The following is a 24,931-nucleotide window of genomic DNA, read 5'->3' as shown; positions in this document are numbered from 1 at the left end:
CCGGGTGCCATGCTTTCCCTGGGATACAATAGCGAGAATGACACATACGGTCTGCTTTCTTGAAGCTACAGCCTAATGAAGGAGCCAACAGTAAATAGCTGAGCAAAATAGAGACCAGTAATGACTTAAAAAAAAATAAAGATATGTATTTTTAAGTATGGGGGAGGGGTTCCAGAAGGTAGAGTTACTGGCAGTTTGTGAGCCACCCAGTATGAGTACTTGGAACCAAACTCCTGGTCCTCTGCAAGAGCAGTTGGCACTCTCAACCACTGAGCCAATTCTCCAGCTCCTAACAATTGCTCTGCAATAAATAATATTTAAGAGACACACAGAGTAACAAAGGGACAAAGAGACAAGCAAGTGAGCAAGTGAGGTTTGCCAGTCAAGGCCTGTTAGAAATGGCATGTGTGGATGAGGCTTCTCAATCTATTTGAAATATTAGGTAAAGCAAGCTGTACCTAAGATCATGGATGATCTTTGCTTGTTTGTTTGTTTGGTTGGTTGGTTGGTTGGTTGTTTGTTTGGTTGATTGGTTGGTTTGGGTTTGGGATGTTTCTTTGATTTGAGACAATGTCTCACGATGTAGCTCTGGCTGGCCTGGAACTCTCTCTATAGAACAGACTATCCTCCAGCTGCTTCTGCCTCCCTACTCCTGGGATTACTCCTGTGCACCACCACAACCTCAGGTAGGATCTTATAGGATGAAATGTAAAAACAAATGCCACGAGCCAAGAAATTGTTCTTGGGGAAACTAAACAGCAAATATGGCCAGACTAGGGATGTATGTAACTCGGTGGTGCGTGCTTGCCTTCCATTCTCAGATACCCATGTTTAATCCCCAGCATGGTGGCAACGGTGCTCTGGCCCATGCTCTGGCAAAGGGACAGGTTAGAGAATGGCTGATGGAGAGGATGTCTGAGAAATAAGAAATGGCCACACACTCAAGGTCATGATAAGGACTTTGAGTTTTATTCTAAATCCATTAGGAACCCATCAGAAGGTTTTAACCATAGCGATGGCATGATCTGGTTTATGCTTGAAATGTTCACTTGGCTGCTTTTCAGAAAATAGATTGTGGAGAGGCAATACATAGAGAGGGAATGCTGCCCAGCTGTTCCCACCATGCATTTCAGTGGTTCATATTGAGAGACAGAAAGGTAACAGTGACTGTGACGGGGGTGGCGGGAACAACAGAGATGGAGAAAAGTGATAGACTTGAGTGCAATCAATAGGACTAATCAATTGGCAGATTGATTATAAAGATGACGGTGGTGGGCACAGGACTCTTAGGCTTCTGGACTTAAGAACTGAGTAAACCATGGAACTATTTGCAGAAAAAGAAAAACCAGGTAATAGTCTTGGCTTTCTATTGGAGGAGGGGCCTAGGAAGGGAGGAATGTCAGTCTTAGGTACTGTAATACCTGGGAGAGGAGGAGGTGTCAAGGAGGCAACTGGGTATGTAAGTATATAGTGCAGAGGAGAGATCTGAACCAGAGATTTAAAGAATTTGGGCTGTCAGCCAGGCATGCTAGTGTATACCTGTCATCCCAGCACTTGGGAGAAAGAAGCAGGAGAGTTTCCATAAGTTTAAAGCCAGGCTGATCTACAGAGTGATGTTTCCAGCCCACCAGATTTAATTTGGGTGGCCGTTAGCGGTATTTAAAGCAATAGGGAAGAATGTAGTTCAAAAAGAAGAGAGGACCCAGGATAGATTCCAGGCCCTTCTAACAGTTCAGACAGGGTAAAAGGGAAACAAGGAGCCTCCTGAGAGATAGAGGGGAAACCTGTGCTGAAGCCAAGAGAAGAGGACTGCATCCACAATGTGAACACCTTCTCACGGGGCTAAGTGGCTGGTAAAATGTCCATTGCGTTTGGTAACAGAGAAGTCACTGGTCACGTGTCCACAGGCACAGATGTGTGGTAATACTCACCAAGCTCTCCATGTTCAAGAATTTCAAATGTCACCCACAAGTCTGTCCCTGATGCTGTCCCTCGCATCTCCAGCACCTGGTTAGTCAGCTCCTCGGCCGTCAGTGTTGGGGACACCTAGCATATGGACAAGAGCACCCATGGTGATTAGATCGTTGCTCCTGCTCCTCCTCTCCCCGCCCCTCCAGTCTCTGAAGACTGACCTTTAGGGTGACACAGTTGTCTGGGAGCTGCTGTTCTATATAAACCTCCATGATGAGGTCTCCAGCCTGGGACAACTGAGGGGGGATAAAGGAGGACACGGAGATTACTAAAATACCAAGATGGAAGAATGCCTACTTCCCCCAACAAAGGTCTCCTTCTGGCCCTCACCCCCAACAGGGCTTGGGCTCGGAAAGAATACCAGGACTGGGAGAACTGCATGCTTAGCTGCATATGGTGTCGCCTCAGACAGTGTGAGACAGTGTCAAGAAAAGTCAAGACTCACTGGGTCCCTTCTCTACCCTTCACATCCCCCAAAGGTCTCAGACTGGCCCCGAACCCTGAGACAGGGTCTCATATAGACCCCGGCTGGCCCAGGTTGTTACGTAGCTGAGGATGACCTTAAATTTTTTTTAATGACTTATTTATTTTTATTGTATGTACATTGGTGTTTTGCCAGCATGTGTGTCTGTGTGAGGGTGTCAGATCTCCTGGAATAGGAGTTATAGACAGTTGTGAGCTGCCATGTGAGTGCTGGAAAATGAAGCCAGGTCCTTTGGAAGAGCAGCTGGTGCTGTGAACTGCTGAGCCTTTTCTCCAGCCCCAGCCTTAAACTTTTGATCTTCTTGCTTCTACCTTCTAAGAGTTGGGCTTGTAGGCATGTGCTACCACCATGCCAGGTTTTTTATGTGGTGCTGGGACTCCAACTGAGGGTTTCATGAATGCTAGGCAAGCACTGCACCTGAGCTACATTTCCATTCCTGGTCTGCAGAGCTTTATGTGGCTGAACTTCATTGTTACTTATTATTGTTGTTGTTGTTAATTGAGCCCCCCCGGGGGGGTTTCTCTTTGTGACCTTGACTCTCCTAGACTGGCTTTGTATACCAGGCTAGCCTCGAACTCACAGAGATCTTCCTGACTATGCCTCTCTGAGTGCTGGGATTACAGGCGTGCCCCACCGAGCCCAGCTATGTGGCTGAACTCTCGATCTACACAGCCCAAGAGCTAGCCTTTCTGGCCTGGACTATCACACTTGACTTTCCTGAGATCTCCTATTCTTAGAAGTAGGATGCTGGGAATGGCTCTCAGTGACAGAATGCTTGCCTAGGGCGTGTGAGGCCCCTGGCTTAATACTCAGTATCAGCAAGAAAGAGATGTACTGAAGGATCTCCATGGTGGAATAATGAGGCAAACACACTGACCAATGTACTTCTCTCCTGGCGATTCCCCTGTCTACCAAAGAGCCAAAGGTCAATGTGCAGAAAAAGAGGCTGAAAGGAAGCTTCCTTTAGTGGGCAGAAGGTTCGTCCTCTATGGTGATGTCCCTCCTGCCCCACTCTGAAGTCTAAGGTCAGGGCACGTTACCTGCACATCCTTCCAGGTGGTAATGAGGCTGACCTCCAAGTCAATCTGAGCTGCCTGGTCTGAGTCAATCTGCAAAAGGGCCAAAGTCATTTCAGGGACTGCTAGGAAAGGAGGGAAGCAGGGAGGGCAGATATGAAGGTCAAACAGGAACTGGATAAGAGGGTTGGAGCCCTAAAGTGTCAGGAATCAATAATAAGAGGATGTTGGGGTTGAGGTTGTTGGAGAAGGAAGCCCAGGATTCTGGGAGGAGGTAGGCTGGGGTGTTTGGGATGAGAGTCTAGACTATGAGTCCACAGGGGTCGGGCAGAGGGGTTGTATGGCAGGGTCAGGAGAACCTTACATCAAAGACAGAGATGTAGCCGTCGATGAGCTCCTGAAGCACCCGCACCTCATGCTCTCCCCGCCCATCCGTCTGAAACACACTAGGTGCAAACAGCAGGGCCAGGTTCCTTGTGCACATCTGGTTTAGAGCCGCACACTTCTGCACCCTGCAGAGAGAGAGAGAGGGGCACTGGAGTCATGAGTCTAGTCCATGCTCTCACCACTTCACCAACACATCTATTAATTGGGCAGACATTTATTTTTCCCTTGGTTTTTCAAGACAGGGTTTCTCAGTGTAGCCACGGCTGTCCTGGACTCGCTTTGTAGATCAAGATGTGAAAGACCTGCCTCTGCCTCCCTGAGTGCTGGGATTACAGGCATGCACCACTGCTCCCGGCTAGTTTGGCAAACAATTGTTACCTCTCTACTGAATGCCACATTCTAGGCTAATGCAGAGGATATGCCAATGAATAACACAGCATTGGTCTCAAGGAGCTTTGAATATCTCGGGGACACATTTAAGGTATGGGTGATTACTACTAGAGCAGTTTTTATGTAAAGGACAGGCAATAAATATTTTAGTCCCTCAGGCCGTATGCTCTCTGTTGTAACTTCTCAGTTCAGCTGCTGTACTACAAAAGAAGCCATAGGACGCCTTTCAATAATAGGGTGTGGCCTTTCATTCGGACTTTCATTTGGAAATCCAGGCAAGGGACTGGATTTGGTAATGGTATTTGGCAAGTCTCTGTAATATTGTGTAACCAATACAACATAGCCAGAGATGCGCCTACATTCTAAGCCTTTTTCTCCTAACAGACTGGTAAAGGTGGGTCTGCATTTTAATAATCTTTATTTCTTAGAGCCAATTCCTTACCTGGCATAGACTAATAAAAAAATAACCATCACATTGAGTTCTACTCATTTATGATCATATATATATTATTTATAACATGCCATGTGCTAGACTACATATTTCACATGGATTATTTCATTTTACTTTCCTACAACCTGTCAGGTAGAAACTTCATTACGTCACCCTCCTTTTAAAAACAAGCAGACCAAAGCTAAGGTCACATGACTCAAATGGAAGAACCAAATTAAAACCTAAGTCTACAGAGTCCCCAAACTCGTTCTCTGAACCTTTAGCTGCAATGCCCTCACATAAGAGCTATTAGTGAAATTAATTAACTAAGGGGATTGTGGCATTGGTTTGAAGCGATGAAGGAGCAGGAAAGGAAGCTGATGAGGGCCTGGCCTCACTGACCGATAGAGATGCCCGATGAGGGTGGCCAGTGTTCGGCGGTTGACTCGAGGCAGGCAGCTAATCACTTCTTTGTATTTCTCCAGGCGCTGATTCTTCTGAGGAAGCTCTAGGGACAGAAGGGAGGAGAGGTGGGGAGCAACCAGGAAGAGGGAACGGATGCTGGGGGCAGGGATATTCTGAGAAACAACCCCAGGATGGCTGTATCTCTTTCTGCCTCCTACCTCCCTGTGTCGGTTAGTTTTTGTCAAATTGACACAAAACTGGAGTCCCCAGGGAGGAGGGACCCTCAGGTGAGGAACCGTCTCCACCAGGTTGGCCTGTGGACGTGTGATGCGGGAGGGCCAAGTGCACTGGATGGTGTTATCCATGGACAGGTGTAAGAGAAGACTGAGCAAGCCCCGGGGAGCAAACCAGGAAGCAGCTCTCCATGGTTCCTTCTTGAGTTTCTACCCTGGCTTTTCTCAACGATAGACTGGTAAGCCAAACAAATCCTTTCCTCGCCAAATTGGGTTTTGGTCATGATGTTTCATCCCATCAACAGAAAGCAAACTAGGACATTCCCCAAGCCAAGTCTCTGGACGATCACCCAGGGTGGGGAATGTTGGGAAAGGGTCTCCCCAACTCCACAGGAGAGCTGTGTGGGTGCTGATGGAGGAAGATGGAGATCCCGATTGAATCTCGGAAGTACCTGCAGCCTCCCTCCAGCGGGGCAGCATCCTAGCAGAGGTCACCGGGTCATCAAGCTCCCGAAAGAAGCGTTTGAGTGTGTCAGTAACGTCTTCTACAAAGTGTTCCCGTGGTCTGAGCTTCACTGACCGGGCATCCCGCCGAAACTCAGCCAAGAGTCGCAGGCTGCGGGCCCGAGCACCCCCTTTCCGATACACACCTTCCAGCCGAAGCCCTGAAAACAGCAGCAGTGTCTGTTCAGTATTATGTGAAGACACATTGCCGCCCACCCAGCAGGACCTCTGTCACCCTCCCCATGGTGTGTGGCCGTTAAGAAAATCCGCGGATGCTCAAGTTTCTTATATAAAGTGATGTATTTATATATAACCCCACATAAGTCATCTCTCTGGATGACTTGTGATACCTAACACGATGTAAAGAATGACCAAAAATCCCTATACATAATCTCTACAATATTCTTCAAATTTTCTGTCTTTGATTGGTTGGATATACAGATGTAGATACTGTGGCTGCTGAGGGTCATGTGTACTTCTGGCGTCTCCACAGTAACTTGTGAACATATTCAAAGCAAAGAAAAAAAATGATTTCTTTTCTCACACACAGGCTCCTAGCTAAGGTCTCAGGTTATAAACAAATATATATATATATATATATATATTTTTTTTTTTCTTTTTCTAGGAACTAAGGACGGAAACCAGGGCCCCACACATACTAGGCACATACTCTGCCACTGAGCTGTATCCCCAGCAAAGTGAAATATTTAGTCATGCCTTCCTTTTCTTTCTGTTGGTGATTCTGCTGCTTAAAAACGCCCCCCTCCAGAATATGTAGAATGCTGAAACGCTGTGTCGTGTTCCAAAGCATGAGAATCCTATGATGTGGCTTACATTAGACAAGCTTCACTCAGGCACAGGTTTGTGCTGATCTTGGCCTTGAGCTGAGTCAACCATATAACTAAACAAAAAACTGTCTTTATACAACAAAACATACAAAATAAGGGCTTTTTTTTTTGTTTAAAAAAAATAACTTCTTTTACCCAGAAGTTTGGAGGACTCTAATCCTGTCTCTCTTGGGAGAGATACTGAGATTCAGTATTCGCCAATTAAGTGTTTACACTGTCTTTATAGAACATAATGCCCGCAAATAACTAGAGCTGATGATGTTTGTTCTCTTAATACCCATCTTTCCAGTAGCCTATGAGCCTTGCAGGATTGTCCCTGTTCACTGCCACCTCCTCTCTGAAAGCCACATGGTAGCACCTGAATCAATATCTATCCAGTGAGTGTGGTAAAGCAAAGACCTTGGACAGAAAGATGTGCCCACCCCAGGGCCTTCTCTTGGGGCCTCAGACTAGATTTCTCATATAAATACTAGGGAAGCTAACAAGGGCTGGAGGAAACTGGTGAGTGGGAGATCACTGAATGAGATTGCTGCCAAGGCGGGAAGAGTGTCATTAGCCACTGACTATGGCTGTGACTGGCAAAATACAACTCTTTGTATGGTCGTAAATATGTCTCCTCCCCCCCCAATACTGAAGATTAAACCCATGCCAAATGAGAACCTACCCATATTAATACCTTCAGCTTCCAATCCCCCTCCTTTTTGCTTTTGTTTTGTTTCGTTTTGTTTTGTTTTTTGAGATATGGTCTCTCTGTGTAGCCTTGGCTGTCCTGGACTCACTTTGTAGACCAGGCTGGCCTCGAAATCACAGAGATTCGATTGCCTCTACCTCCTGGGATTAAAGGCCTGTGACACTGCTGCCACCACCACTGCCTGGCTGGCCCTTTCGGTATTTTTTATTTTGAGACAAGGTCTCTCTAAGTTGCTTGTGCTAGCCTTGAACCTGTTTCATAACCAAAGTATGCCTTGAGCTGAGAATCCTTCTGTCTCAAATTACTGAGTACTGGTAACTACAGGCCTGTACCAGCAGGCCTAATTGTTTTGTTTTGCTTTTGTTTGGTTTCTTAGTTGGTTTTGGTGCTCAAGACTGAACCCAGGACCTATAACCTCCTTGGTTTTCTATGAGTGTTTTTTTTTTTCTTCTTTTTCAATATCCAGCCTCCTAAAAGGAATTCAAAGGGAATGTAGATACATCAGGCCAGACTCCACGAAGAATCCAGCAGACCACTTGCCGTTGCTGACCCTTCAGTCCTCTCTCCTCTACAGACTCATTCTGTTCAGACCTTCAGTGATTGTGTGGCCTGCCCAGCTTAGCTCTTGCCTCATAGGTGCCTCCTCTCAGTCCACCACATCTCTGAATCCTCATATTTCCTGTGCCCTATCACCCTCCTTGCCAGCACTACCTCTGAGCAGGGACATCCTGCCAGGCCCTATACTCATTGCTTGGCATGCACCATCTCACTGTCACACTAGACTGGAAAATGAGGATCGTTGGTCCCATTTTATAGATGAGGGAACTAAGGCTCAGAGAGTCACATGGCTGTCTGGTGTCATTTTTCAGGTAATCACACACACACACACACTGGCTTCTCCAAACAGTGCCCACTCACCATGCTGTGTGACAAAACTGATGCAAGCGTCCACAATGATAGGAATGTCTCCCCGGCTCATCTGCTGCTCCTGCAGTCCTGTGCCGCCCCCTCCAGCAGCACCCCCAATGGCCGTGTTCCATGCTGCAAAGTCAAGCCGGCCTTCCCCCTGCAAATACAGGGTCCTGAGACCCAAGAAGGCCCAGTTAGAGGCAGCTTCAGAGATCAGCAGAAGCTGAGGATCGCGTGGAGCTCACTTTCCAGAGACACCAGCAGGGGGCAGCAACACCAAACCCAGACAGTTCCCCCTAAATGGGAAGCAACTTTGAGGAAGCAGGCAATGGAGGGGTGAGGGGAAGCTGGGTTCAAAGAGTCACGCAGTATAGAACATTACCTTCCTGTCTCTACCAGAACCAAATGCTCCTTTTTGTCTGGAGTGTCGGCTGCAGAGACCACACCTGTAGGAGAATCAACATCATCCTAGCAAAGACTCTTAGTTAAGGTATGTAGGTGCCCGATTAGCATCCTTACGAACAGTGCTCCACCGGTGAGCTACACGCGGCTACGCCTGGGTTACATATGAGTGCTCAGAGGACGAGTAATTTGCCTTACATTGTTTGCTATAGAATGGCAAAGCTGAGCTAAAACCCAGGTCTCTTGTTCCTAGAGTCCTACAGCATTATTCTAGCGTCTTCCTCTTTGAGAAGACAACAGTGAAGATGCATAGTCTTTCCTCCTGGTCCCAGCCAACAGATAACACACATCGAATAACACACAGCTAGGAATTGATAGAAACTGTCTAAATCTAGGTAGTTTCACTTCAGAACTTGTATCTGAGCTATTACATTCTCCTCTTCCCCATAAGAACCCCCAAATAAAATAGGCCCAGTCTCACACATGCCCATGGTCACCCTTTTAAAAGCCCCATCCACACCCTTGCTCACTGATCTCCTGGAGACGCCGTAAATGCACCATGTCCTCAGGAGCAGGGGGACCAGGGCCGGGCGCTGGGCACAGGAAGAGATGATCGCCGCGAAGGAGGCCGAACCCTGACAGCCAGAGACCAGGGGCTGGGCCTGCATGGGAGGGGGACCGCAGCCACAGCCGACCCATCCGCAGCAACCCAGGGCCCAGGAGCTGGTGACAGCTGAGCGGGGAGAACCACTGTAGAAACAGAAGGCGGACAAGGGTGGGAAGGTAAGGTAGGGAAAGACAAGGGGTTGGGGGAAGCAAATGAGAATGAGAGACCATGAAAGGAAAACAGAAGAAAGGGGGAGGGAAGTGTGGTGGGGAGAGAGCAAAGGAGACAGGGGAAGAAAGGGAAAAAAATTTCATTCACTTTGCTCCAGCATACTGGAGAACCCTGGGAGGCTGGCCTGCTCCCTACATGAGGTGGAGAAGTAGGACTGAGTAGCCAGCACACACTACTGAAGATTCACCATGCCACCATGCTTTGGGCAGGCTTTCCCGAAGGACAGTATGGAAAAGGGAATGTTTTGGGATCCCATTCAAAGCAATTCTGTTCCAGCTTCATGGGTTTAAAAAAAAAAAAAACACCCTAGAGGGTGCTACAGTTTTTGGTTTTGTTTTTAAGATCTATCACTAACACTTCCCTTAAAAATAATAAAAACTTAATCCCAGTAGTTGGGAGACAGTGGCAGGTGGTTCTCTTTGAGTTTGAGGCCAGCCTGGTCTACAGAGTGAGTTTCAGTACAGCCAAGGCCACACAGAAAAACCTGGTCTCAGAAAAAAAAAAAAAGAAAAGAAAAAAAAAGAATAATAAAAATTAACTGTTAGAAAATTGAGATGGACAGACAAAGATGAGGACTGGAAAGATGGCTCGGTGTTTTAAAGCACTTGTTGCTCTTGCAGACGGCTGAGGGTCAATTCCTATCACCCATATAGTGGTCCACAACCACCCCCAACTCCAGTTCCAGGGGACCTGATGCCCTATTCTGACCTCTGTGGGCACCTACACACATACATTCATTTGTACATACATACATATGTGCCAAACATTTATGTATTTAAAGTAAAATAATGAATGTAAAAACCATTTAAAAAGAGAGAGTGAAAGACATACAAGCCCTTAACTTGTGTAATTAGATTCAACAGATAAAATCATTCTGCCAAACTGCTATGAAAGATTCAAAGTGCTTCCCCTCAGTTCTCTGCATGTCCTATCACGGATTGGAACAAATAATCAGGAGACCACAGCATGGTGAGCGGAGTCAGCTGTGGCAGAGATGACACAGGGAGGCCAGAAAATGGCTCCTGGCCTCTGGGCATGAGAAGTCCAGAGTGACTTTCGGGGTAGCAGCTTAGGAGAGTCTAGGCAGAGGAAGGCAGCCATAGGGGTTAAGGAGGAACAGCAGGCTGCACACAACTTCTGAGAAGTTATCAAGAGGGAAGGAAGGCACTGGGGTGAAAAGTTGAAGGTGAACAGAACCTAGGGAAAAGCTGTTTTAGGGTGGGAGAGATTGTCGTCATCATCAGCATCACCGCCACCATTATTTCAACACCCACAGATAAGAGAGGCTTACTGTGTGTGGGCCTCACATGTCACTTAATCCTCATCCCTAGGGGTGAGTCTTCACACCCACTCTGCAGACACGGAGGAGCTCCAGGGGCTAAGTTGTAGGACTCAGATCTCAGGATGTCTGGCTTTGAGCCTAAACATTTTACTTCCAGGAAAGGAGGCTAGAAGGCAGGGACCGACTTGTCAAGGTCTGGAGAAGGTAAGATACATGGATTTAGCCTATAGCTGGCCATAATGGCACGTGCCTGATATTCTGGTGCTCAGAAGCAGGAGGATTGCTTAAAGTCTGAGGCCAGGCTGCGCTACATAGCAAGTTCCATGTTAGCCAGAACTACATAGCAAGACCCTGTTTCATTAAAGGGAAAAAAAAAAAAAAATGAAGCTTCTGCCTCTTGAAAGATTTGGGGTCAGGAAGATGGTAGTAAGAGTGAGGGGTGGCTGCCCTGTGGGGAAAGGCCAGAACATGGGGAGGCTTGGGGCTAGAGGCAGGGGCTTGAATTTTACTTCGGTGCCCTGCTGCCTCCTAGCTCTGTGACCTTGACCAAATGAATTCCTAACCTCTACGACTGAGTCTCCTTCCATAAAATATATCATTAAAGACACCCCCAAAGAGGGCTGGAGAGATGGCTCAGAGGTTAAGAGCACTGGCTGCTCTTCCAGTGTATCCAAGCTCCAGTCTGGCAGCTCACAGATGTCTGAAACTCCAGTTCCAGGGGCTCCGACACCCTGGAACTGACATTTGCACAGACACATGTGCAGGCAAAACACCAATGCACATAAAATAAAAGTAAATTTTAAAATATCTTTTAAAAAAGTACCTCCAGAGGTAGTTGTGGAAACTAAACGAGATATTGAGTGGGCACTTCTTAATACACAGGGCTTCACACAGTACTCAGCTAACTGTGCCTGTTAGTGGATGGGAGCACGGTGGGAGGAGGTGGCGATGGGAGACGTCATGAGCAGCGTACAGAGGGGTCTTGCCTCCTCACCTTGCCCACTGCACAGATCCAGGCCTCTAGACTGTCTGCTCCGTCTGTAGCAAAGTGCTGGATTCTTCCCCCAGTGAGGATGAGTTCAAAGGAAAAGGGGAACCTGCAGAGAAGACCAGGTTAGGAGGACAGCAGGGGACAATGAGGGGGCTGCCAGGATAGGCACTAGTAAGAGCAGGGGCGGAGAGAGCAGTGTCACCTGTCCAGGTCACCTGGATCAGCAGGTGGAGGGCTTACGCCCAGACATACAACATCCTGGGGCTGGAGAAGGCTGAGGGGTTCAGGGCTGCTCTCTGATGCAAACATTTCCAGGGCTGCTCCCAGCACACACCACAGGCGGGGAGGAGCTAAGTGGAAGATGGATGCAGGAGCTGTCATCCTCCCCATTGGCACAGACCCCATTTGAACACACTCATATCAAGCCTTCTTCCTACGGTTGATACTACAGAATTTTCCCATTAACTCTACCAAGTGGGTTTATATTTAATGCTGTTCTGCAGCTGGGAAAACTGAGGCTTGCCATCTGCACAACATGCCTGAGTCTGCTCACGAAGGAGCAGAATGGACGCTGGACCCCGATAGTCTGACTTCAGAGCGAAGCTCTTAACTGTCGCTTGGTGACCTGGCCTGGTCCCTCTCTCACCCTCAGCATCCCAGCCCACTCCAGGGAACTTACCTATGCCAGCTCTGTCCTGTCTCTCTGCAGCACACTCCCACCTAACCCACTCTCTGGCCCTGGCTCCGGCCACCCCCCGGCTCCCGCTCACCATCCCGGCCCCTGCGAAGGGGTGGGGCTCCTGCCTTGCTGCTGATGGGACCGCAGTACAGAAAACCTCTGTAAGTGGCAGGCACCACCACCTCGTTGTATACTCCAGGGGATGAGTCTGCAGGGGGAAGAAGTGGCCAGTGAGGACAGTACACGGACGGCAAGACCCCCTTCGGAAAAATGCATCCAATGGGACCACAGCATGGGATCCAGTCCCACCAGCCACACGGCATGCAGCCCGATGAGGGTGAGTCCCTCACTACCCAGCTTGGAAGAGTGTGACAAAGGGACATAGGCCTCTAGCCTGGTGCTTGCCCACTTCTCTCCCCACCAGCCACCCAACCAGGCTGGCAGCCCTAGTTGAGCACTTTGGAGCGTGGCCATCTGTTAAGTGTCTTGGCTTATCTGACCTGACAACTGGAAGCCAACACCATTAAATCAGCCACTCGCTTGAGCAAGAAGAATGTCCGCAGGAAGATGAGACCTGCCCTGCCAGTTGATGCTGTCGGGATGGCAGGGTCCTAACACCAGGGCACATCCTGACTATTACAGTGATCTCAGGCCCTCATCAGTCATCCTTTGACCTTAGGAAGTGTAAGGGGTTGGGAAACTGCCGAACCCGACGTTGCAATAGACAAGGCAATGGGGAAATGGAGAACTTCCGGGGCGAGAGAGGACTTCCTTGGGAGGATGACCTGATGGTAGAAGGCTAAGCAAGCTGCCATTGAGGGCTGAAGGGGACCAGGGCTCCTCTCCCTCAGAGGCTTCAACACAGAGGAGCTGGGTCATGTTCTTCAACAGGTTGGGTCCCGCCATAGCTGCACACAGTGCCTAAAGGGAAGGAAGGGTCTCTGTCAGCCTCATACACAATCTAAGAACACCCCCAGGGACTGCCTTTTTTTCACCAAAAGCAGCCTTCACCACCCAGGTCTAGGCATTCCAATACAGACTGCAGCCCCCTCCCCCCCCCCCACTAACCTGTCCCTCCTACCTGTAGAAGCTGGCTGTGATCTGGGTGCTGAGGGTGGGGCTTCCGGAAGAGACCCAGTTTATACTTTCGGGAGATGAACTCTCCCCGAGGGCCAGGGGCCGAATCCGGATGCAGCCCTTCACCTGGGGGTAGTGCCCCTGCCCAGAAGCAGTTGGCACGATCATTCCCCAGGACAATGAACAGCTACAGGATGACAAGAGGGCAAAGATGAGTGGCCAGAACTCAAGGGTCTCCAAACAGCCTAGTCCCCAAGCTGGACCCAAACTCTACTTTTGGGTGCTCCCTGTCCATTCCTCCCTTCCCCTCCCCTGTCCTCTGACTCCTTACCTGCACTATCTCATTACTCCAGACACTGGTGTCCAGCTTCAGGCTCTGTACCTTGGAGATCCCAGAGCCCAGGGCCCGGTGTTGACCTGTTAGCGTGTGACAGCCATGTGGCAGAGCACTCTGAGTCCTCCCACGTCCCCCCTCCCGTGCCAGTCCCTCCTCCCCCCCTTTGTACTTGAGGCCCACCCCTCACCAGCACACTGCTTGCAGATGACCACGCCCAGGTTGACAGCAGCCCAATCCGGCCGGGAGGCCCTGCAGTCCGCACAACGCCGGTTCGCCGGATTTGACCAGACCTTCTCAGCCACCTCGTAGTCAGACAGGGTCTCCGTTACTGCTTCTTGCAGAGCGGCCGCCCAGCTCTGTCGAGCCCCCCCAGACTCGGCTGTGAAGCTGAGGGGTGGACAGCCAGTCCATGGGCGTGGACCTCCCTCCACAACCTATCCCAGTGGTCATTCCTACCAGAGCTAGTGGAGGTCACTTCTGGGCCAGAACTTTATTTTATTGTATTTTAAATTTTTGTCAGAGTCTCGTTTATCCCAGGTTGACCTCCAACTTGTTATATGGTTGAAGGTTTCTTTGATCCCCTGGCTGGGGTTAGAGACATGCACTACCATATGTATGCAGTGCTGGGATCAGTCTCAGGGTTTTGGGCATGTCAGGCAAGCGACTCTAGCAACCGAGCTACATCCCCTTCATTTCCTGCCTCCTTGTCCATGCTCACTGAAACTCATCATCTCATCATTTATACCCGTGGAAATCCTTTGGAGAATGCCTCCAGCCCTCTGCACCTCTTGAGAAGACCCTAGCCTTGCCTTCCACCAGTCTAGGCCCCACCTGAAGCAGCGATGGGGCGTGAGCAGATCGAAGCTTCGACTCTTGGTCTCCCGGACGCTGCAGCCTTGCAGTTGGATGAAGCAGATCCCAATGCCCAGAGAGAAGGCCTAGCAGGGTCGGGGGGGGGGGCACACACCACGGTGAGATTCCAGAACGGACCAGCCAGGCTCGCCAGCCCAGCTCCTCTTTACCTGCTCACTCTTGTACAGCGCCAACTCTCCAGGGATCAGGGCAGCAAACACCTTAGCCTTGTGTCCACGCAACTCTAACGTGCCGGTGCGGAGGGGTCGTGGTGGGTGAGGGGGTCGGGGGTGGCCCAGGAGGCGCTGCTCCTTCAGGCAGGATTGTAGTGTGGAGCACCATATGTCCCGCTGAGCTGGTGTGGGGGACAGGTCAGCGGGTCGTATTCTATCCTCTAGCCTCCCTTCCACCCTGACCCAGTGGGTTCTGACCCTCACCCTCACTCTCCGTGCGGAACACAAATACTCTCTGGCCGGTGATGACCTGGAATTTGTTGTCCTTGCTGCTTCGGGTCATCTCGATGGCAGTCAGAGGGATCACACCTTTGGGGAAGGGGTCCTGGAAAGAAAACCCAGTGACCCACGGGGGCAGGAACCAAGCTGTGTGCGCTGAACTTTCATGAGATTGGCACCCAAACCACCACTTGGTTAGAGCTGCTGCGCCAGCTACCTCAGAAGCTGCTGTGGCCATCCTTCTACCATGGGCTTCCAATCCTTTCAGTGCTCAGCCCTCCCCATCTTTCTGTCTCTGGTTTCCACGTAACAGCCCCAGGCCCCTACCTTGTCACTGCCAAAGTACATCAGACTCCTGCCATTGAACTGCACAAAACGTCTCTGGAACACATAGTTTCTGAACAAGGAAGAAGCTAAGGTCAGTTCAGTGTTTGGGAACGCATGCCGTGGGCGATCGTACCTCTCATCCTTCTTCCTTTCCCTCCTTCTCCCTTCCCTTCCCAGCAGCCCTTACCCCTGAGGTGAGAGCTTGTCCAGCCAGCCGCTGAGCAGAGGCACAGGACGATCTGCTGTGGAGGAGAAGCTAGCATAGGGCGAAATGAGGTCATCACTGGTGTCCTCTGCATCCTGGGTGGGTAGCGAAAGGATGGAGTCCCCAGGTAGCTCGAGGCTGGCATAGCCAGCATCCTCCCGCGTCTCCACATCCTGCCGGCTGAGCATTATGGGTGCAAGAGGAAGAACACAAGTCAAAACCAAGTGCCCCCGACAATCTCACGGTAAGTCTCCCACCCCTACCCATAGCACCTATGGCATGTCTGGCAGGTGCAAGCTGGCAACCCAAAAGGTGGTCACGAGGCTTCCTCCTGAGTGTCCTTGGAGGTTTACTGGGAAAAGGTCAGTCTCTCTCCTCTGGAAGTGGGAAAGATGTGCATCTTTCCCACTGTCATGGTTGCTCGTAGCTCATCAACATGTATTTATTGTTGTTGTTGTTTTCTCTAAAATGTTCTTGGCTTTCTCTCCATGAATTATTTTCCATCAGTTCTTAGTGGTATGAAGCAAATTGCCCAACTGCTCACCTGCTTTCATCCTTGTTCTCCCTCCCACAATCCCATCTCAAAACCACTAGTGCTCTTTGAGAAATGCAAATGAGATCATTGCAGTTCTCTAGGTGAAACCATTCAATAACGCTCTATTCATAGCTAGGATGAACGCGGATTTCTGTGCATGGGCTGCAAGGACTATAAAATGAAGCCCCTACCCCCGATTTATCCCACCCTTGCTTGCTACAGTCCATCCACACACTCTCCACTGTCCAGGGATTTTGCACATTCTTCTGCCTGGAACACACTTTCCACGCTTTCCTGAGCTTTCTCTGATCCTCCAGGTCTTTGCTTATGCCACCTTCTTACGAAGGATAGATCCCTCTATTAATCCAGTGGTTCTCAGCCTCAGCAGTACAAAACTTGGGAAACTTTTAAAAGAATATCAGCACGTGGATTTTATTGCAGACACTTGAATTTTCATCTCTGGGAGTTAGGGCCAGGCACCTGTAGTTCTCAAAGTTCTCAGGCTATGGCACAACTGAGGTTGAGAACCACTACTCTCCCCTGTTTGTGTCTTATTGCACTGAGAAACTGAAGCAATCAGACAAGAACCCCACAGACTCACAGCGCCATATCAATCCAATTTCACACGCATGCTCTGCCTACCTCCTGTGACTGTAATAAACACCTGTCTGAAGCCAGGCTCTTCCCCCGTACACTTCATTCCACCACTCACACCCACACAAAGACATCACTGCGGAGCTTCTCACCTTCCCCTCCACACACCCCTTCACCCAATCGTCCTTATTCACTTACAGACACGTACAGCATTCCACATACAAACTGTCTGCTTCCCTCCATTTCTACCATTAACAGTCATTCCAAATCTTTGCTCTTTGCGGAAAAATGCAGTAATATTGCCTGCTGTTTCCTACAGTCCCTATTCTGCTGTTTGGGGGTGGGGTGGTTGAGACAGGGTTTCTCTCTGTAGCCCTGTCCTGGAGCTTCCTCTTTAGACCAGGCTGGCCTAGGACTCACAAAGAGCCACCTGTCTCTACCTCCCGAGTGCTGGGATTAAATGCATAGGCCATCACCACCTGGTTTCCATTCTTTCTTAATTGCATAGATCAGGCTTTCACCCCATCCACTCCTTGTCAGAGTCCCCAGTGACCTCCGTTATCCATCCCAGAGGTCTCAGTCTCAGCTTACCAAGCAGCAGCCTGCTCAGCAGCAGGGCACAGTTGGCTTCTCCCTCCTCCTGACCCCTTCCCTTGGCTTCAATGACATCATCCTCTCCTAGCGTTCCTTCTCCTTCTCTGGCTATTTTGGTTCAGTCTGTTTAATGATTCTTCCTCTTCCACAAACCTCTGGATGTAGGCAGGCACAGAGGCCCTGGACTGGGTCCTCTTCTCCCCCATACTCCCTCTAAATGCTGAGAGTTTCCATATTGAAATCTCTGGCTCAGACAGCCCCCCCAAACGATACACAGATGTCATTAGCAGTCGTATTTATCATTGCCTTTTGCATGTACTAAATACCTCAAATTTCATGTCTGAAGCAGAGTTCCTGGTCCATCTCCTCCCTCCTGTTTGATGAACAGTCTTCCTGCCTCAGACTGCAACTCTATGAACTCTTAGGTGCTCAGAACCATGCTATCCAATAGAAATCAACAAGGACTACATATGTAGATATTAGCAATATTTAAAAAAAGAAAAGAAAAGAAAAGAAATATTGAGGTTAGAGAGATAGTTTAGCACAGTCAAGAGCACTGGCTGCTCTTGCAGAGGACCCAGGCTTGATCCCCAGCACCCACATGGTGGCTCACAACCATCCATAACACCAGTTCCAGGGGATCCAACACCCTCTTCTGGCCACTGTGTGCAACAGGAATGCAAATGGCACACAAATATACATGCAGTCAAACACAGGTGTACATGCAGCCAAAAGACTCATACGCATAAAATAAGTTTAATTTTTTTTGAAATAATTAATTTTAGTAGTGTATATTTTATGTAATGCAATATATCCAAAATATAAAATTTTAGTATGCGATTAATGTAAAAACCACTAAGATAGAGGCTGGGGAGATGGCTCAGTGGCTAAAGTACTCTCTACATGAACACAACAATGTAGGTTCAGATCCCGAGCACACATGAAAAGCCAGGCACCATGCTGGATGTAGGTCAGCAAAGAGGGGTAGAGGAAGACTGATCCTAAAGGTTCAGTTGCTGGCCAGCCTAGCCAAAGTGTTAACTCCAGGTTCAGTGAGAGATATAGGGGGAAAAACAAAAGAAAAAAAGAGCTGGGCGGTGGTGGTGCACACCTTTGATCTCAGCACTTGGAAGGCAAGGACAGGCAGATCTCTGTGAGTTCGAGGCCAGCCTAGTCTACAGAGTGAGTTCCAGGACAGCCAGGGCTACACAGAGAAACCTGTCCTGAAAGAAAAAAAAAAAAGACAATGATGTCATCCTCTGGTGTCCACACACGGGAAGTGCACCTGTGCATACACCCCCCCATTCAGGAAAACCTTACTAAGGCGTTTCTTTCTGTGTATGTTGTATTCCTTTAGCGTGGTTTTTTGGCAGTAAGTTCTGGCAGATGTTACATTTCAGCCCTTCTCCGTGCAGACCAGCATGTCTCACGTGCTCAGTGCTCACAGGTGGTTAGTGGTTACCCTTCAGGACAGTAGAGGCTCACGCTGAAGCCCTCAACGTCTGGCTGCTCTTTTCCTTTCACACAGCGACATGACACTTTACCCTCAACTCCACTCCCACCCACCACTGCACTCTGAGATCTCGCCCCTAGATGACTGCGAAAGCCTCTTAACCTGCTCGGCCGCTTTTGCCTGCTTTTGCCTCCGCATCGTTCTCAGCGACGCAAACAGGCGGACCCTTTCATAATCCAGGTCGAAACTCTCCAGTGGCTTTCCCATGTCCCTGCGTGTAACAGTGACTAACCCCACAGGCCCTACCCGTGGGGCCCTTTACTTCTGCCCCTCTCAGTCAGACCCACCTGACCTGGCCACACCACAGCCTTCCCATTGCCCCTGCATCTCCCCAGGGTGCATTCCCACCCTTCCCTCTGCCTAGGATACACTGCCTCCAGAACTCTCCACAGCCAGTTCTTAAATTCAGGTCCTCAACATTCTGCTCAAATGTTATTCTGTATACCCCCCCCTCCCTTTCTCTCTCCCTCCCTATTAATTCCTCTCCCTTTCTGTTGTATACCTGTGTACGTGCGTATGTGTGTGTGTGTGTATATGCATGCAGCCCAGAGATTAAGGTCAGTTGTCTTCCTCAGTTGCTCTTCACAGTTTATGAATGGGAGTTCATAGATTCACCTAGAGTGGCTGCCCAAAGAGCTCCAGGAATCAGCCTGCTCACCCTTCTGGCACTGAGGTTACAAATGCATGCTGCTGTATGATTATCCTGGAGATCTGATCACCGTTCCTCATGCTTTATCCACTGAGCTGTCTCCCCAGCCCTGTTTTGGTTTTGTTTTTTTCAATGGTCCAATAATTTGCTAAAAAGCTACAGTCTTTCCTAATTCCCTCACCTCCGCTTTCTAAACCTGTTCAACTACATTGTGTAAAAAAATAACAATTGCTCAGTGGTGATGGCACAGGACTTTAATCCCAGAACTTAGGAGGCAGAGGCAGGTGGATCTCCAACTTCAAGGCTAGCCTGGTCTACAAAGTGAGTTCTATGACAGCCAGGGCTACACAGGGAAACCTCGTCTTGAAAAACAAAAAATAAATAAATAAACAAAAACATTTATCAACTATCTTCTTGTAAGAACAGGATGGCTAAACTGTTGGGAGCACTTACTGCTCTTCCCGGGAACCTGGGTTCGAGTCCCAGTACCTACAGGGTGGCCCACAGCTGTCTATAACACCAGTCACAGGGGACCTGACATCCTCTTCTGGTGCACAGACATACACACAGGCAAAAACATGCATACACATTAAATAAACATACATATTTTCAAAAAAAGAGACTTTGTTTTGTTGTTTTATTTCAGACAGAGTTTCTCTGTGTAGCTCTGGCTGTACTGTGACTTGCTCTGTAAACCAGGCTGGACTGAAACTCACAGAGATCCACCTGCCTCTGACTCCCTTTTTCTGGGATTAAAGGTGTGCACCACCACTGTCCCGCTGAGACTAATTTTCTACAAAGGGAATGTCTGCATAGACTGATCTTTCTAAGCGTCTTCGCCCGGCATGCAACAGTGCTCAGGGTTTGCTGAATGGGAAATTTACTTTGGAATTTTAACTGTGTATCTATTTGTTTGTGTCCTTCTCTTGTGGTCTGTCTGCCCCTGTTGAATCACTGTCTGCCTGGGAGCAAAAATGAGTTGGTTGGATGTGTCCTGCACCTTGATGCCTGCTTGCCACTGAGGGAATGCTCAAGGCACATTTGATGAGCGACTAGAAGCATGGCCCCATGGCTAAACCAACTGCTCCTTGAGCTTCCTTCGTCCTCCCCCCACCGTCCCTCCAAGTACTCACCTGTGTTCAGCCCTTTCCTGACAGACACCTCTGCCATCTCTCCTGTCAGGGGCTCCTGGGACCCCCACAGGCTGTACACCGTAGTACAGGCAACCGGGATCCATGATGTGCACTGGCAGGGGGGAGAGGGGGAGAGGCAAAGGGGATTAAGAGGGAATGCCTGGGATGCAGGTGGGCACAGTTCCTCTCCAGCAACCTGCCTACCTGTGCCTGTTGTGGACCTGAAGGCAGGGGTTGGGACAGTTGCCTGGGAACTGTCTGAAGTCCTGAAAGGAGATTCTGTTGGTTATTAAGGGAGAAGGACAGCCCTGATGCTCTGTTGATCTCTTCTCCCCAGGACCAGATCCCTAGGTAGCAAAGTAACTCACGTGTTCTGAGCTGCCTGGGTCCCGCCTCTTAAGTCCAGGCCGAAGTAGATGGCATTGGGCATCATCTCCATGCTGTTGAGGACTGTAAGCTGTTCAGGGGAGGAAGGAAGGAGAGGCGAGGAGCTCTGGGTACACTCTGAGTTCCTGGATACCTCTGGATCCCAGAAGATTGGGCTCAGTCCAGGCCTCTGGGCAGTGGCAGTGCCACTGAGCCCAAACACTGTCCTGGGCTTAGGCACAGGCTTGGAGGGTTGGGCATCGGGGGCAGAGCTAGGAGTTGGCTCCATGGTGGTATCTGGCTGAGAATCCGGGGAACCCCCAGCAGAGCCAGCCTGCAACAGACGTAAGATGCGTTTCCGGTGTCCAGTGGCACTGATGCCCAAATGCCTCAGCTCCTCGTGCCCCAGGCGTTGGACTGCACCCGCCGTAGCTAGGCCATGCCTTCGGAAGGTATCTGCATACTGCCCCAGGTGCACCGCAGCCAGCCACACAGCGATGTCCAGGTCCTGAGGGGCAGCCATGGGCTCTCAGGCCATTGCTGGGGGAAGGTGCAGGGTGAAGGGAGGGATTCAGGCTGAGAGTCCCCCACCCCCTTCCCATCCTAAAGACTGGATGGAGATGTACCGGCCTCCAGTTTTCTTTCAAAGGAGAATGCCCAAAGCTGTGATCTGGGGACAGAGCCATGCTGGAGCAGACTCTCTCCATACAGGAATTGAGGGAACTGAGGCCCATGCTGGCAGCAAGCAGTGCTAGTGTTGCTCCCCAAGCACCTGCCTCTGAGCTCTGCCCCTGCTGTCTGAGCTGAGTGAGCATAGAACAAGGTGCTGGAGTGCTGCAGGGGAGGGTGAGGAGGTGAAGAAGCGGAGGCCACTGAGGGAGGCCAGATACAGCTTCAGAGTAAGACAGGAGGGGGCAGGCCACAGAGGGAGAAGGGGAAATAGCCTCCACTCACAGTGGGTTCCAGAGCAGAGGTTCAGGGTGGACATCCTAATCCCGGTCATTCCCAGTTCCTCCTCCCCTTCCACCTATTGTCTCTCCTCAGACTTCCTTCCTGTCCCTCTAGCCTGGCCACCCCCACATCCTGCCTGCTTCGGTCACGTTGCCCAGAGGGCCTCATCTAGTCCCACTGTGTGGGGTCCCGGCCTGAGCAGAGGCCACCTAGGAAACAGATGGGTGGAGAACCTGGTCATACAAACAAGGGACCAAAGCAGAGAGGCAGTCCAAGGTGTCCTTTGTTCCCTACCTGACTATATGCATGAACACACCTGCACTGGAACGCACACATGCACACACATACACGCACAGACTCAGTTGTATATAGACACAGAGACTCGGCCTTGTGAAGACACATTACAGACTCAACAGTGTGAAAACACAGAGAGAGACACACAAACTCTAACACCACACACACACACACACTTTATCGAGACCTTCCTTCTCTGAGCCTGCCTTCTCCCTACCCTTGTGATTAGGTCTCCATAGTCTTGCCCCGTTGGACGAGCCTACCCCTAATTCTTCTCCAAACCCTGGGTCCCTCTGAGATTCAGCTCTCCCAGAGTTTTAGGTTCTGTCCTATCCTTGTCCCTACCTGGCTCTACCTACGTCCCTCTAAATTCACCTTTGCCCCCACCTCCGTATTTGCTCTGTATTATAAATCTTGTCAGCCCCCAGTCTTCTAACCAAGTTTTAAGTTCTGTCTGTGGCTCTGGCCACCTCTATCCCTGGCTGGGCCTCTGCTGTTGGGCTCTATTCCCACTGTACTCATCCCTTCTGCTCCCCTACTGGCTTCCGGGCCAAGGTTCCCTCTTCACCCCATTGTCAGTTCTGGTTATGTCCCATACTCTGAATGCACTCTATTGGTGACTCAGTCTGGGCTCAAGGGCGTTTGGGCACTGTCTGGGAGCCAAGGGGTGCTTGCGTGATGGAGGTGGCGGGTGCGGGCGTGACCAAAAGGAGCTTCGTGGGCTTGGGGGAGGGCAAGGAGGGAGGGGGCAGACGCTCGGCCTTAAGGAGGGGCGGTTCGCCGCAGGGAGGAAGAAGAGGAGGAGAAGGGAGACAACACTGAGGGGCTCTAGGAGCCCTAGGAGGTCCCGGAGAAAGTGATGGGGTGGAGTCTGAAAGCTGGGCCCGAGGGCTCGGGGTCCTCACCTCACTGTGGCCTCCGTCAGCTTCAGGGTGCCGGCCGCACTGTCCGAGGCTCGGGGGTCCGGCCGCGCCAGCACCGCCTCCCCGCAGCCCTGCCCCAACAGCCCGGCTCCGCCCCGACAGCTCGCTGCTCCTTGTGCAAGCGCCCGCCTTCAGGTGGTTTGGGCCACTTACCCAACAGCTTTGCTTATCCGGGGTCTGTATTCTGCTTTCTCCCAGAACAAAAGGTTGGGACTCAGAAACTTCTGGGAAAGGGACTAAGACTGAGGGCCAGGTCAGAGATGGGGGCAGAGAGTAGAAACAAAGAGGAAAAAAGCGTTGCAGAGGACCTTCGCATCCGCTCTTGCCAGTGGGGAGAAGGTGTGGGGCCTGAAAACTTCTGCCGCACTCAACAGGGTGGGCTGGAATCGGGCACCCAGTTAAATGGGAGATGAGAGCAGGTGGGCAATGGCTCCGGTGTTGAGGACCCTCTCTGTGCTGGGGCCCAGCAGAGAAGGCTCACTGGCTTCTGTTGCCCCAAGCGCCCAGCCTAGGTTTCTTTTCCCGGCTCTTACAAATTGAGGTTGCCTTTTTGGGGCAAGGACGGTGACCAAACAGGTTTGGACCTTTTCATTCTTGGGAAAAGCCTCTCCTTTCGACTCTCCCACTTGACTTCATCTGGAGCAGGGTGGGCGGTGGGAGAGTGCTCCTCTCCGCCCCCAGCAGCATTTTCAGGAATTCCAGCTCTGAAGTCTGTCCCCAAGAGTATCCCCAAGATAATTCTCCCTCAGAGCAGGGCCAGTGTTTAGTTGTGTGTGCTGTTGGAGCCTTGAGGGTGTGCTGGCCAGTGCGCTTTCCTGTTTGTATTAGGAGAGGAAGTTGGCTGTGAGTCAGCAGACACAGAAACTGTCAGTAGCTGGAGGAAGACCCCAGCTTCTGGGGTTGGGGGTGAAGCACAGAGGAGTGTTAGGAAATGAGTCTCATCTCTCCTTGCTGTCTCAGCTCAGGGAGCGATTGTCATCTTCAGCCTCCTACAGCCCCCCCCCCCCCGTCCCCAGGGCCTTCCCATTTAGAAAAAGGATAGATAATAAGAATTAATAATTAAAATGCCCATAATAATAGCTAACAATTGAGAGCAGCCAGTGTCCCAGGCTCTGTGCAAACACTGCTTTGCAAACTTCAATTGCTCATCACAATATACTCATATAAAATAGGAAATTTTACCTTTATTTTCCAGATAAGGAGACAGGACCGTTAAATGACTTGATCAAGCTGGAAAGCAGCAGATTCTCCAAGTCACCTACAAACCCTGGACAGGACCTCTGAAGCAGGTCCCTATGCGGGAGGACTCCCTCCTTTCCTCCAATGGTAGTGACAATGTCCCTCATGGATCTTCTGCTATAAGGAATGAAATTAATCACAGTCCCAGCTGCTTCCCTCTGAAAACCATGAGTTCCTGCCTATGGCAAGGCTTAGCGAGAGATCTGGGGATTTTCCTTAAACTGCATGATGGATGGTCTGTGACCTCCTCCCAACCTCCTTGCTCCTAGCTCTCCCAGACCCAGGCCCCTCCCCTCTCACAGGAATTTCCTCTTATCGAATCCTTGCCTAGGCTAGCCGGCTTCTTGTCTGAGGACAGGCTGACCCTGCAAGAGAGGGAAATTACAAAAAAAAAGGAAAAACAAAACAAAATAAAACAAACCGCAGTGCT

General features: G+C 50.1%; 1 protein-coding gene and 1 long non-coding RNA gene across 6 annotated transcripts in view; one reads left to right on the top strand and one right to left on the bottom strand.

The window, feature by feature from the left end:
* Nucleotides 1-24,714, bottom strand: part of Arap3 (ArfGAP with RhoGAP domain, ankyrin repeat and PH domain 3) — a 29,438-nt gene extending 4,724 nt beyond the window's left edge. Inside the window, exons 1-26 of one of the 5 annotated variants that reach the window (XM_021651235.2) lie at nucleotides 24,445-24,714; nucleotides 23,245-24,077; nucleotides 21,097-21,634; nucleotides 20,933-20,994; nucleotides 20,729-20,840; nucleotides 15,693-15,890; nucleotides 15,506-15,575; nucleotides 15,164-15,284; nucleotides 14,897-15,081; nucleotides 14,706-14,812; nucleotides 14,062-14,261; nucleotides 13,869-13,954; nucleotides 13,542-13,724; nucleotides 13,246-13,381; nucleotides 12,552-12,668; nucleotides 11,984-12,131; nucleotides 11,785-11,887; nucleotides 9,201-9,420; nucleotides 8,651-8,714; nucleotides 8,278-8,441; nucleotides 5,769-5,981; nucleotides 5,081-5,186; nucleotides 3,836-3,983; nucleotides 3,496-3,564; nucleotides 2,133-2,207; nucleotides 1,932-2,046 (exon numbers count right to left, since the gene is read on the bottom strand). In XM_021651235.2, the coding sequence (XP_021506910.1) occupies nucleotides 1,932-2,046; nucleotides 2,133-2,207; nucleotides 3,496-3,564; nucleotides 3,836-3,983; nucleotides 5,081-5,186; nucleotides 5,769-5,981; nucleotides 8,278-8,441; nucleotides 8,651-8,714; nucleotides 9,201-9,420; nucleotides 11,785-11,887; nucleotides 11,984-12,131; nucleotides 12,552-12,668; nucleotides 13,246-13,381; nucleotides 13,542-13,724; nucleotides 13,869-13,954; nucleotides 14,062-14,261; nucleotides 14,706-14,812; nucleotides 14,897-15,081; nucleotides 15,164-15,284; nucleotides 15,506-15,575; nucleotides 15,693-15,890; nucleotides 20,729-20,840; nucleotides 20,933-20,994; nucleotides 21,097-21,617 (3,523 nt within the window). In that variant the 5' untranslated portion in view covers nucleotides 21,618-21,634; nucleotides 23,245-24,077; nucleotides 24,445-24,714. Of the gene's footprint in view, nucleotides 1-1,931; nucleotides 2,047-2,132; nucleotides 2,208-3,495; nucleotides 3,565-3,835; nucleotides 3,984-5,080; nucleotides 5,187-5,768; nucleotides 5,982-8,277; nucleotides 8,442-8,650; nucleotides 8,715-9,200; nucleotides 9,421-11,784; nucleotides 11,888-11,983; nucleotides 12,132-12,551; nucleotides 12,669-13,245; nucleotides 13,382-13,541; nucleotides 13,725-13,868; nucleotides 13,955-14,061; nucleotides 14,262-14,705; nucleotides 14,813-14,896; nucleotides 15,082-15,163; nucleotides 15,285-15,505; nucleotides 15,576-15,692; nucleotides 15,891-17,759; nucleotides 17,899-20,728; nucleotides 20,841-20,932; nucleotides 20,995-21,096; nucleotides 21,635-22,048; nucleotides 23,056-23,244; nucleotides 24,078-24,444 lie in introns of those variants that run through there. The other 4 variants (XM_021651233.2, XM_021651236.2, XM_060377368.1 and 1 more) reach the window with 4 other exon arrangements.
* On the top strand, nucleotides 5,182-6,222 carry LOC132652326 (uncharacterized). The gene is made up of 2 exons (XR_009589834.1): nucleotides 5,182-5,313; nucleotides 5,392-6,222. It is a non-coding gene; the product is annotated as an uncharacterized LOC132652326 (long non-coding RNA).
* Nucleotides 24,715-24,931: the final 217 nt, after the last annotated feature.

Source organism: Meriones unguiculatus, chromosome 2, assembly GCF_030254825.1.
Source record: "Meriones unguiculatus strain TT.TT164.6M chromosome 2, Bangor_MerUng_6.1, whole genome shotgun sequence".
In the NCBI taxonomy this organism is placed as follows: Eukaryota; Metazoa; Chordata; class Mammalia; order Rodentia; family Muridae; genus Meriones; species Meriones unguiculatus.
The sequence above is the reverse complement of the archived record's forward strand: the minus strand, read 5'-3'. Positions and strand labels throughout refer to the sequence as shown.